This window comes from Sinocyclocheilus anshuiensis, unplaced genomic scaffold (genome assembly GCF_001515605.1).
Source record: "Sinocyclocheilus anshuiensis isolate Anshui unplaced genomic scaffold, SAMN03320099.WGS_v1.1 scaffold1392, whole genome shotgun sequence".
NCBI lineage: Eukaryota > Metazoa > Chordata > Actinopteri > Cypriniformes > Cyprinidae > Sinocyclocheilus > Sinocyclocheilus anshuiensis.
Window position 1 is genome coordinate 54290 of NW_015542476.1, and position 11889 is coordinate 66178.

The window sequence follows — 11889 nt, forward strand, 5'->3', positions numbered from 1 at the left end:
TGTCAAAGTTTTTTTTTATGTATGTCAACTATCAATTTAAGGCTGTGTGTTTTTGTCAGCAGGAATGTATTCAAAATTCTTTCAAAATGCAGTTATATGGAGGAAAATTGATAGACCATTCAATTTTATGAATGACTCGTATATACTCTGTGTAAATCTGCTGAGCTCTTATATTATTAAGCTGCAGTTCTACCTTTGATTCAGCAAATATGACCCCTGTGATACTGTATCATCAGCATGACCTCTCATCTTTTTGTTTGCCCATCTTTTGATATGGCTGTAGATCATGTACTGAGAATCTTTTTTTTCTGGAACTCATAAAACTGTAGACTATAATACAGTGTTTTATCTGTTCTCTGTAGTAATATTTTGATTTGCTCTTGAGGTTTTCATCATGGCAACTTCTTGAAACCACATTTTCAAGAAAAAGAAACATGTAATGTACTGTAAGAGTTCATCTTATTTAGTCTGAAGGATTTCCATTGCTAGTCAGAAAAAAAGGAAAATTTCATCGGTTGTTTTGAATAATGATTACTAAAGGTACATTGTAAATGTTTGGAAAGACAGATTATGTCTCAAATGGAACTCGTCTCTGACTCTGGCTAGATACTCTGGTTTTGCGTACAGCTCTGCTGAGGAGTCATTTCTCTAGCTCTGCTCTCTGCTTTTGAACATCTTCAAACTTGTGACACGCACTATGTGTCAGGAAGTGAGCTAGAGACTATATAGCTGCTTTTCCCCCTCAGGTGTCACTTTTTCTGAGCTGCTCTTCAAACTTAGGTTTTCCTTCTGTAACTGGATTCTAGAACACAGTGAAAATAGGTGATGAAACCTCATCCACACTGATTCAGAGCTCACTGGTGTAGCTCAGGGCATCCATCCCACTGTTTTCATCTAGTTTTGCTCCTCAGGACACATAAGAAGCTACATTATTGATTGAGGCCAAAAACAAAACCATAACTTCATTACAGAAAAGAGGATTTTACATGCTCCACAGCTATTGAAATGTTCTTTTTTTACTATTTCTGTCATGACAACTCTCTGAGAGTTTTAGCATGGTAATGTACATGACGGTGTTAATGTGTTTAGTCTTGGCGGAACAGATCTTCTGCCAATACATCCACAGACATGCTGCTGTGAGCATGTAAGAAATACTGCTGTTGCACATATAACATGAAATAACCCCCATGTATAACATACATAAAATCACCCCATAGCAGATCTACACAGGTGGAGCTGGGGAAGGTGGAGGGTTTCTGATATGTGCTGCAACTGCTACAGCAAGCTCTAGCCGAGTATTTGAATGTTAAGCAGCAATCTCATTGGCTGCTTTTACGAAAAGAACTAGTCAGCTGTGCCATGTGAATAATGATGCCGTTATGTCAGATTGTGTTACAACCGGTGTTAGAACTTTGTATACAAGTGTGTGTGTGCGTGCGTGCGTGTGTTGCTCGTAGCAAAAAAAATAACAACTCAAACAAACAACTCAAGAACTGTTACTTATTAATTGGTTTACTGTAACGATTCATCCACTGAAGGTGAGTGTAGTGAGAACCCAAGTGCAGTTTTATTTACAAAGGTGATCCAAACATCCAAACAATAATCCGAGACTTGACTTGACATGAACAGACTTGACTAGAACAGACTTGACTAAAACAGACTTGACTTGGCATGACCAGGACTCACCAACAGCGGGTTACAACTTCAATACACGACAAGCAACAATGGCAACATGATGGCTACTTATAGCAAACAAGAGGGTCACATGACAAGAACAAACCAATGGGAACAAGGCACATGACTAAAGCAACCAATGAGAACATAACACAGACAAGGGAATCACATGACTAGACAATAACCAATGAGAGCATGACACATACACAAGGCAGAGAGACATGAGGCAAGGGAAGCATGACACTAACAGCAGGAAACAATTACAAAATAAAAGACATGGAAAACATGAACATGACAAAACCCAAACACCACATTACACTTACATGTTATTAAAAAAATTACAATTACAAATGGATGTAAATGAAGTTATGGTGATTACTTTGATTAAGGTTTTTACATTACCCAAAATTAATACAGACATTTGCCACCATTTTATTTTATTCTAGAATTTATATTATTTATTCTACAAACCAGAATATTGCATTAATCTGGTTTTGGAAATCAGGTTAAAAGTGTCGCCGGAAACATAACAACGGTTAACATTTATCTTGCATTTTCAAAAGCTCTTTACAGTGGTCACCAGAAAAAAAATATGAGAATGAGAATGATACTTTTTGCCGATTTGTGAGTGTGCGTGTGGATTCTTTATCACAAACCTTTGAATCTTGTCAACACGTTGGTGTTTTTTGTGTGTCCCTCCCCCCCGAGCTTCTCCCTTTGAAGTCTGTGGGAGATCCTTTCTGTTCTTCTCTCGTCTTGATGGGAAAGAAAGAGAGAGAATAGACAGGTGTTCAAAGACACCCCTCCACTTTCTGCCCTCTACACTGCCCTCCATCTCTCCATCGCACTATTCATGCCTCTTGTTCATTCTTCTTCACCAAACGCACACTTCACGTTGCTTCCTGTGAGTTCTTTATCCTCTACCCCTTATTTCTTTCTTTTTCTTTTGCATGGAGTCACATATATAGAGAAAAAGCATTATGAATATTTTAACATGCAGAAATGTCACTGAAAGAGGACAGAAAGAGAAAAAGATAGAGTGTATTGATTCAAGTGATGTTTCTGTTTCCTGGAGTAAAACCATGAGGATGTGGAAAAATGTCTTGAGAGATATTTATAACTACTCAATGCATTTTCCTCACAACATACTTTTCAAATCTAAGCAAATAAATCATTAATATTTGAACCTTTTACCATGGCAAAAAGAAAAGTATAGCTGTGCACAGTCTGTATAAATTGTTAATGAGCCAGACTATTGTTTCACTCAAATCAGGTGCAAATTGCAGACATTAACATATTAATCAGAATCCAGATGCTGTCTTTTGTCTGTTTAGCTGGCAGAAGATGGAATATAGCACCATTATTTAAATGACTAACAATTTAACATGTGTTTATTATGCACATCTAGAATAAATGTTTTATGTTTCCTGTTTTACTATGATATCTGTATTCGTTGAGAGTGTGTTTGTGTGTGTGTATAGTAACCTAGAGGAGCTTTGAAATGTTATGTATTGCTCTGACCCAATTTTTCCCTGCATAATTGCAGGAATATGTCATTTTTAGAGTGGTATTTATCACAGATGTGCTGTGTGACTGCCGGTGCCCGTAGGCTTTTTATTGTGCTGCTCTCTTAAATTTGTGCTCAACACACAATCCGCTTTCTGCCTCAATATATCAGTGTCTATTTATGTTTACTGTTAAATGGGAACTGCCCAGGCTTCACGGGTGTTGACTGCCCATATCACAATAGCAGGGCATCTGTCAGAAGTCACAGAATGTGCACTTTAGAAGAGCGAGAGTATATATGATCTATCATGTGCATTTTCTAAATATGTGTGCATGGGGGTTTGCTTAGCTGTGGTTTGGGGACTAATGTGTCCCCAGAGGTCAGATAAATCTGGCAAAATCTCCTTTTAGGGACATTTGAGGATGCCGTCCATTGGGTAAATTGGGGTTAATTGAATTGGGTTTTGTATAATTACATTTTTGTTATATATACAATTTTTCATATGTATAATATAATATAATAAAAAAATGTATGCTGTTTGAATGCAATGTAAGTTGCCTTGGATCTTGCATCTACTAAAAGCATACAGTAAATGTAGTTAATACAATGTGTTTATGAAAAGATTTAATGTTTATCCTAAACATTATGTCTTCAGTCTGCTTTTGTCAAGGAGGAGACAGTGATTATGCTTTTCATCTCTGATGATTTTGTTGCAAAAATGCATAAGAGACTATATATTTACTAGACCATTCATAATATAAGCATTACATGAACAAAGTGAAGAACCGTAATGATTCCCTGCTCTTATGTGGAATTTATATATTATCTTTCATCGTAATTTCTGCTTTAGTTCGTAATAAACAAAGAAGAAACATTTACCTAATAAAGCCATCCAGCAGCACACTCTGACTCACATTCACGCTCTCTTGTTAATTGAGCAATCAGTATGATAATTCAAGACAAAATGCAGCTTAACTCTTACGTTTGAAATTACTTCACAATAATGTTTAATTGATAATTCAGGCACACCTGAGTTTTATGCGCACAGACTTGCCTGTTTGGCCCCTTCTTTGGTAGAAAAGCAAGAAGGGTGAAAAATACTCCCAATGTTTAATTATTCCAAACGAGCCTCAGGGAAAGTCTCAAGGGTTTTAATTAAGCCTGAATTAAAGTTATGTAAATTGCATGTGAAAGTAGCAGGGTTCTTTTCCTCTTTGCAAAAATAAATAATTTTATTTATTTATTTATTTTTTGAATGAAGCAAAAAGAGACTCAGTTTTGTATGCACTGATGGAAAGCTGCTGTTCCCTATCGATACTTCACTCGTACTGCGTCTTGCTTAAGGTGCTAAGGGTAAAACTCCTTTTTCTCAGAATACTGAAGCCTTTTTCAATCACGCAGTGAAACTGCATGGCCATTGGTTCGTGCAGTGTATTAAAAACGAACCAATGGCTTGGCTATGGAGCTGCACGAGCCTATGGCGGCTCAGCCCACCAGAGCCCACCAATTTGGGCGGGCATCTGGCTATATAAGCGTGCACTTCGCCATAGGATCCTCAGATTTATTCTCCTTCAGCGACGACTACAGATCTTCGCACTACGAGACTAAAAAGCCTTCGCCATGAACAAGCCTCGCAGCGGATCAAGACCCCTCTCTGCTCGGCTGACTTCGCCGCTCTTCAGCTGCTTTCGGCGTCTGCAGCAGCATGGTCTCCTGGTCCCCTGCCGCTATCCGGCGACTATAAGAGCAAATTTCTAGAGCAAATTTCCGGCGTTGTTACAAATGCCGCGCCGCTACTGTCGCTCGTACAGGGCTACCTTGCAGCTGACGGTCATGGCCAGTGCATTTCATGCTTGAACGCTGCCCACGCTGAAGCTGCACTTAACGAGACGAAATGTCCCCATTGCGAGGATATGAGTCTCTCCCCTCTGCGCTCGTGGATAGCTTTCTTTTCAGAAAGTGACTCCACCCCTCGCGCCCTCCCGCTTCCTTCCTCCCAGGAACCTGTGAGGAAAAAGCAGCGGGGCAGAGGATCTCAGCGCTCGGTGACGAGTGAACTCATGCCGGCTGAGCCCCCACATGTCTCACTCTCTCCACATAGAAAAGCTTCCCCCGTCCTCTTCTCTCACCTGGACCAGCATCCCTCTGCGGCTGCGAGCGATCTGGTTTCATTCGGTGGGAGTGAGTGTGACGCCATGGACGACGTTGTGTCTCTGGCTGCCTCAGATGCGGAGGAGCTGTCGGGCTCGACTTTCGAGCCCGCCCCCCTGCCGTCTGCAGAGCCCAGCGCTGCCAGCACAGGCATGGATGCCAAACTCTTCCGCATTCTGTCTGAAGCTGTTCAAGAGCTGGGTTTGGATTGCCGTGCAGGACTACTTCAGCACTTGCTGGAAGGGCCTACTCATCTGCTGGACAAGCAGCCTCGGCGCTTCACTCCATGGCGGTCCTCCAGGTCCTTCAGGCCAAACTTCTCCAGAAAATGGACGAGTCTGGACCGGACCCCGCGGCTTTCAAAGAGCTACGCAGTTCGACCGACCTGGCTTTACACGCCACAAAGATGACAGCTCAGGCGATCGGTAGATCCATGGCCAGCCTTGTGTTGCTTGAGCGCCACCTATGGTTGACCCTCACAGAGATCAAGACCGTGGATAAAGTCCCCTTACTCGACTCTCCGGTCTCCTTACCGCTGTTATAGTGAGAAAAATAAAACACAAACATTTTCAAAAAGAGAGCAAATTTCCTCTTCCGCATTTCACGAGCGTTGGGTCCCCGCATGGCTGCCTGTCGTTCGATCAAACCCAACCCCTTGCCACGCAGGCCGAGGACTGGCGAGCCATCCCCGGGGTGTCAAGGTGGGTTCTGGGGATAATAGAATGAAACTCTTCCGCATTCTGTCTGAAGCTGTTCAAGAGCTGGGTTTGGATTGGTCTCCGCCGGAGGAGCCCACCCGCAGCCGCCTGGACGAATGGTTCTTACCGAGGCACCGTCAAGCCCCTTGACAACGAGCTTCTCCATTCTTCCCGGAAGTACACGAAGAGATCACCAGATCTTGGCGCGCCCCTTACTCGGCCCACCTGCGTACCTCCTCTTCGTCTGCCCTCACTACGGTCGACGGCAACAAGGTTATTCACTGCAATTCGCTCGAAGACCCCCACGATTCTGCGGCGTGGTCTCCACCTCGGTTCAGAGTGAGGATGCACACGTCCTACGCGCTGAGGTGATTAATTTACTGGCGAAAGGAGCCATAGAAATGGTTCCTCCAGCGCAGAGCGAGTCAGGCTTCTACAGCCGTTAATTTTCTCGTCCCCAAAATGGATGGCGGCCTAAGGCCCATCCTAGATCTCAGACACCTGAACTGCGCCCTCATGAGACTTACATTGAAGCAGATCCTCTCGCAAGTGTGCCTACGGAACTGGTTCTTTTCGCTGGATCTGAAAGATGCCTACTTTCACATCCAGATAGCCCCACACCACAGGCGGTTCTTCAGATTCGCCTGCGAGGGAGTGGCATATCAGTACACGGTCCTTCCCTTCGGACTGTCCCTAGCTCCCCGCACTTTTACAAATTGCATGGATGCGGCTCTTTCCCTGCTGAGACAGATGGGAATACGCATCCTGAATTATCTCGATGACTGGCTCATCCTCGCCCAGTCAGAGAACGAGCTAGTATCCCACAGATCCTTACTCCTCAGCCACTTACAGTGCCTGGGACTCAGGGTCAACTTTGCCAAGAGCGCGTTGTCTCCCAGCCAACGGATATCGTTCCTGGGAACAGCTCTCGACTCAGCCAGAATGACAGGTAATCAGGCGAATCAAGGAGCGGAAACACAGGGTTCTGTTGGTGGCCCCGCTCTGGAGGAACCAATACTGGTTCGCAGAGCTGTCCTAGCTGCTTCTAGCAGCCCCATGGCCCATCACCCTGAGTGCTTATAGCAGCCCCGTGGCGAACAGAATGATATGGCACCCCCAGCCCGAACTGTGGGCCCTGCACCACTGGCCTCTCAACGGGAGCCTGCGGACCTCCCCGAGAGCATGCTAAACACGATATCTCAGGCTAGAGCACCCTCTACGAGGCGGCTCTATGCCCTTAAATGGTCTGACTTCTCCGCCTGGTGTTGCACTGGATATTCGGCAGCTCGCGGCCTCATTCGAAATTGGAGCCCTTTGCCCTCGCAAAGCGTTTCAGAAAATGTTGGGCCTCATGGCCTCTGTGTCTCCAGTACTTCAGCTGGGCCTGCTTCGCATGCATCCCCTTCAGTACTGGCTAAAACCACGAGTTCTGTCCCACGCCTGGCGCCATGGACGCATGCGTGTCAAGGTAAGCCGGGCCTGTGTAGCAGCCCTGGCCCCTTGGAAAGACTCTCAGTGGATGGATCGGGGCATGCCCCTGGGTATGGTCTGCAGAAGGAAGGTAGTCTCGACAGACGCTTCCAACACGGGTTGGGGAGCTCTGTGCGATGGCAAACCGGCTTTCGGCCATTGGTCGAAAGAGGAGAGTCGACTTCACATCAACTGCCTGGAAATGTTGGCAGTGTGTTTTGCCCTTCGCACCTTCCTGCCAGACCTAAGGGGACACCACGTGCTAGTCCGCTCAGACAGCATGACAGTGGTGTCATATATAAATCGCCAGGGCGGTCTCTCCTCGAAGCGCCTCTTCATTCTGGTAGACCCAATTTCCTGCAACATATCTCTGATATTGTCCTTCCTGTAGGAGCTGTTGGATAAAGGTCATTCCCCTTCCATGCTCAAGGTCTATGTAGCAGCCATAGCAGCTTCACATGCTCCTATAGCTGGCCAGTCAGTGGGCAGGAACAACCTTGTTGTTCGATTTTTGAAAGGGTCTAGGAGGCTCAACCCACGTCGCCCTGTCACCGTCCCTACATGCGACCTGCCTACGGTGTTGAGTGCTCTGAAGAGCCCTCCCTTTGAGCCGCTACAGTCTGTTGACCTTCGTCCCCTGAAGCTAAAAACCGCTCTGCTACTGGCGTTAGCATCGGTAAAGCGTATGGGTGATCTGCAGGTGCTATCGGTGAGCCCTACTTGCCTCGAATTCGGGCCTAACGACTCAAGGGTCGTCCTGAAGCCGAGGCATGGTTATGTACCTAAAGTGCTCTCGACTCTGTTCAGAGCACAGGTCATAGCTCTTTCGGCACTTCCTCCTTCGGAGCAGGACCAAGAGCTAAATCTACTCAGCCCCGTCAGGGCATTGAGGATATACATTGAGCGTTCCGCCCCGTTCAGACGGTCGGATCAGCTTTTTGTATGCTTCGGTGACCGCACCAGAGGGTCTCCGGTCATGAAGCAGAGACTTTCCAAATGGATTATTGACGCTATAAAGCTAGCATACTCGTCTTTGGGCCTTCAATGCCCCATGGGAGTAAGAGCCCACTCTATGAGAGCCGTTGCCTCTTCCTGGGCTTGGTCTAGCGGAGTTTCCATTGCAGAGATTTGTGCGGCGGCCGGCTGGGCCTTGCCGTCTACATTTACCAGGTTTTATAATCTGGACGTCCCGGCTTCACAAGCTCGGGTCCTTTCTGCTTAATGGACTTACTCTAGCAAACCAGTGCTAAATCAGGCATTTGCCTTCTCGGTACGCTCTTGGCCCCCACTGGGTTCCGAGGCTGTACAATTTTTCTGGGAACGATTACTTAGCTCCAGGCCGACCTCTGTGAGTTTGGCCCTATTGCTTTCTGTGGGGCTTCCCTGCAATTACTTGGTCCCTCTGGGCCCTTGGTGCTCAAGGCAAGTTTAAGCATTTGTCATTCCTCTAACATAGCATGGCGGGATTGTACTGGTGCCCCTTAGCGTCTTAAGCAAGACGCAGTATGAGTGAAGTATCGATAGGGAACGTACTCCGCTGCCGAGCCATTGGTTTGTTTTTAATACACTGCACGAACCAATGGCCGTGCAGTTTCACTGCATGATTGAAAAAGGCTTCAGTATTCGGAGAAAAAAGAGTTTTCCCCTTAGCATCTTAAGCAAGACGCAGTACTCGTTCCCGTATCTCAGGGAACCGAGGTTACGTTAATAACCAAGTACGTTTCCCTCCTCTGGTTTTCTTTATCAGTTTTCCTTGTCCAGACACGCATGTTTGTAGTCACACTGTGCCCTGCACGTCAAATTGATTTTGATAATTTAACTCAGTGTTTATATGTAAGAACAGTGCTGCAAGACTTTTCCTATCTGGTGTTTGTGGGACTAGTGCTGGAAATGTGATACAAAAACAACAAAATGTGAAAAGAGCGAGTCTCCCCTACGACGTGGTTGTTTTCCATGCAGCTTTAATGCATAGTAGCCATGTATGAATTTTTAAAGTATGCATTTGCTCTGCATAATAATAGATGTTTGAGCATTTCAGTGTTTTATTGCATTGCTTTATATGCAAGCCACAGAAAGTGAAAATGAACCTAGGTACTAGGGATAGGAAAAAATAATGTTATTTTTGCGATTAATATTGGCTATTTAACACGTTACAAATAATTAACATAATTAATGCAGACTCAGTTTTTTCTGGTCACTGAGGCTATGATTGTGGGGTTCACCACTTCCTGTGCTGTGGCGTTTTATTCTCATGCTGCATTATGCATTTGTTTACTTGGTTGTTGAAAATCCATCTTCAAGATTAAGCCACACAGCTGTAAGTGTGGATAGAAGAGTCAATATTTTGCTAATGTGTATAGAAAGGACAATGGATCCATATAAAAATATGGATGCTAAATGTTTTGACTAGTAATTTTATTACATATTTAACAAAAGAATGCATTGAGAAGATCTGAAGTGAAACAAAACAGACATCTCATTAAAATAGGAGAGCAGAAAGAGCAATGATAGACAGAAACATCAAGTTCATTTTCAGAAATAAAGGCAAAGCTAAAAGAGACTTTTATTTTAATCGGTTTATGTGATGATCATTGTAAGTGTATTAAAATTATTATTTGAATATATTCATTAAGTTGTTGTAAAGGATAAACAAGAACAGTACTCTGATTATTTGCAGTTTGCTTACTAAATGTTAAAATTATTAATATATATTCTTAAATGGTTGTAGTCATTTTATGCTCAAAATCTTAAAAAAAAAATCCATTTAACAAAGGTATTGGCAATATAGCCCTGATAATACTTAATAGTACTTTAAAAAATCCATTAAACAAATATTATTATTTTTTTTAACTCTTTTGTTTATTATAAATATTTTACATGATTCACAGCCCTAATACATACTTTACACTCATAATCCAATTACACTCGCTATGACTAAAAATAATTATCTTTCTTTCATCAGGGTTGAAACAAATCCATGCTCTGTCTATCCAAGGAAACTACGAGCTGCGCATAGATCTTGAAGATTTTGAGAACAGCACAGCTTTTGCACAGTATGGCGTGTTTGGAGTTGGGCTGTTCTCTGTTGATCCTGAGGATGACGGTTACCCCCTCACCATTGCTGATTACACCGGCACTGCAGGTACACACACATATTTACATATTTACAGACCGTGGATCAATATCTTCATTATTGTGTAAATAGTATGCCTTATTTAAATCACACTTAATATTCAAGAAACTTTGAAAGGCCCAGTATGCAAATCAGTTAGCAAGATTATATCTTTGTCAAAAATAAGTGCTTATTCATTCAGATAATTGGTCAACTTCAGTGCTTGATGGCATAGACAGGATAATTATGGCACTTAATACCAGTGGTGGAAAGAGTACTGAAAATTTGTACTTAAGTACAAGTACTGTTACATTGCTGAAATAATACTCAATTACAAGTAAAAGTACTGATGTCAAAACAGTACTTAAGTAAAAGTACAAATTACTCTTCTCAAAAACTACTTAGAGTACTAGTTACTAGTTACTTTTTAGCTGGTGATATTTAATGAATTACCAAAAAATATTCATTCATATCAAAGATCTATGTGGATAATAGCTACTTTTAATTGGTTAAATTGGTGGTCACGATACAGAAATTTCTCACTTCAATACCTTAAAATATATAAATATTAAAGTATCCAGTTCCCGTGAACCGGAAGTTGCAACTGACTTTTGAATATTGAATATTGAATAAAGGGCGGAGTTTTATTGTGGTGCACCTCCACTCCACCTCTTGCTCATAGCAGATTCACGGATTGGAGTGGTTAAGAATATCTGCTTGTTACATCTGATATCACGCTTCACCGCTTCTGGGTCCTAACGCTCTGCCAGACACCCTGCTTAGCTTAAATATGTAATATTAATTAAGTAATGCTCATAAATGGCTGCTGAGATAGAATTCTCAAGTGAAATGAGCAGAGGCTTGGACCCGGAAACAGCAGTCCTTACGTCACGACTTAACAAGAGGATTCTCCCGATGGCAGACAATTTTTATTTTTTCCAGTGTACTGACTTGCACGGTTTAATTGTTCACCACAAGACTAGTAATGTACACTAAAAAAGTAAGTAGGGTCATTTTTGATTTCATGACGACTTTTTCAACAATCATTTTCAATACCATTGGCAAAACTACCACATACATCCAAGTCTTCTCAAAAGACATGTTCACTTTATATGATGAACAATTTTATTTACATACACATAAACATTGATCAATTACCATTACAAACATCTCAATCTTAAACATTTGCTCATTCTGTATATTTGAAATAGGGTAACTTTGTTGCAAAAGCTTACAGCACAAGGAAGCTTGATTTCAACTTTGATTTCAAACTGAAT

General features: G+C 42.9%; 1 protein-coding gene across 1 annotated transcript in view; it reads left to right on the plus strand.

Annotated features, from left to right (window-relative positions):
- LOC107693814 (fibrinogen C domain-containing protein 1-like) overlaps positions 1 to 11889 on the plus strand; it is a 65407-nt gene that overhangs the window by 45330 nt on the left and 8188 nt on the right. The window contains exon 7 of the mRNA XM_016493336.1: positions 10463 to 10642. Within this exon, the coding sequence (XP_016348822.1) occupies positions 10463 to 10642 (180 nt within the window). The remainder of the gene's footprint in view (positions 1 to 10462; positions 10643 to 11889) is intronic.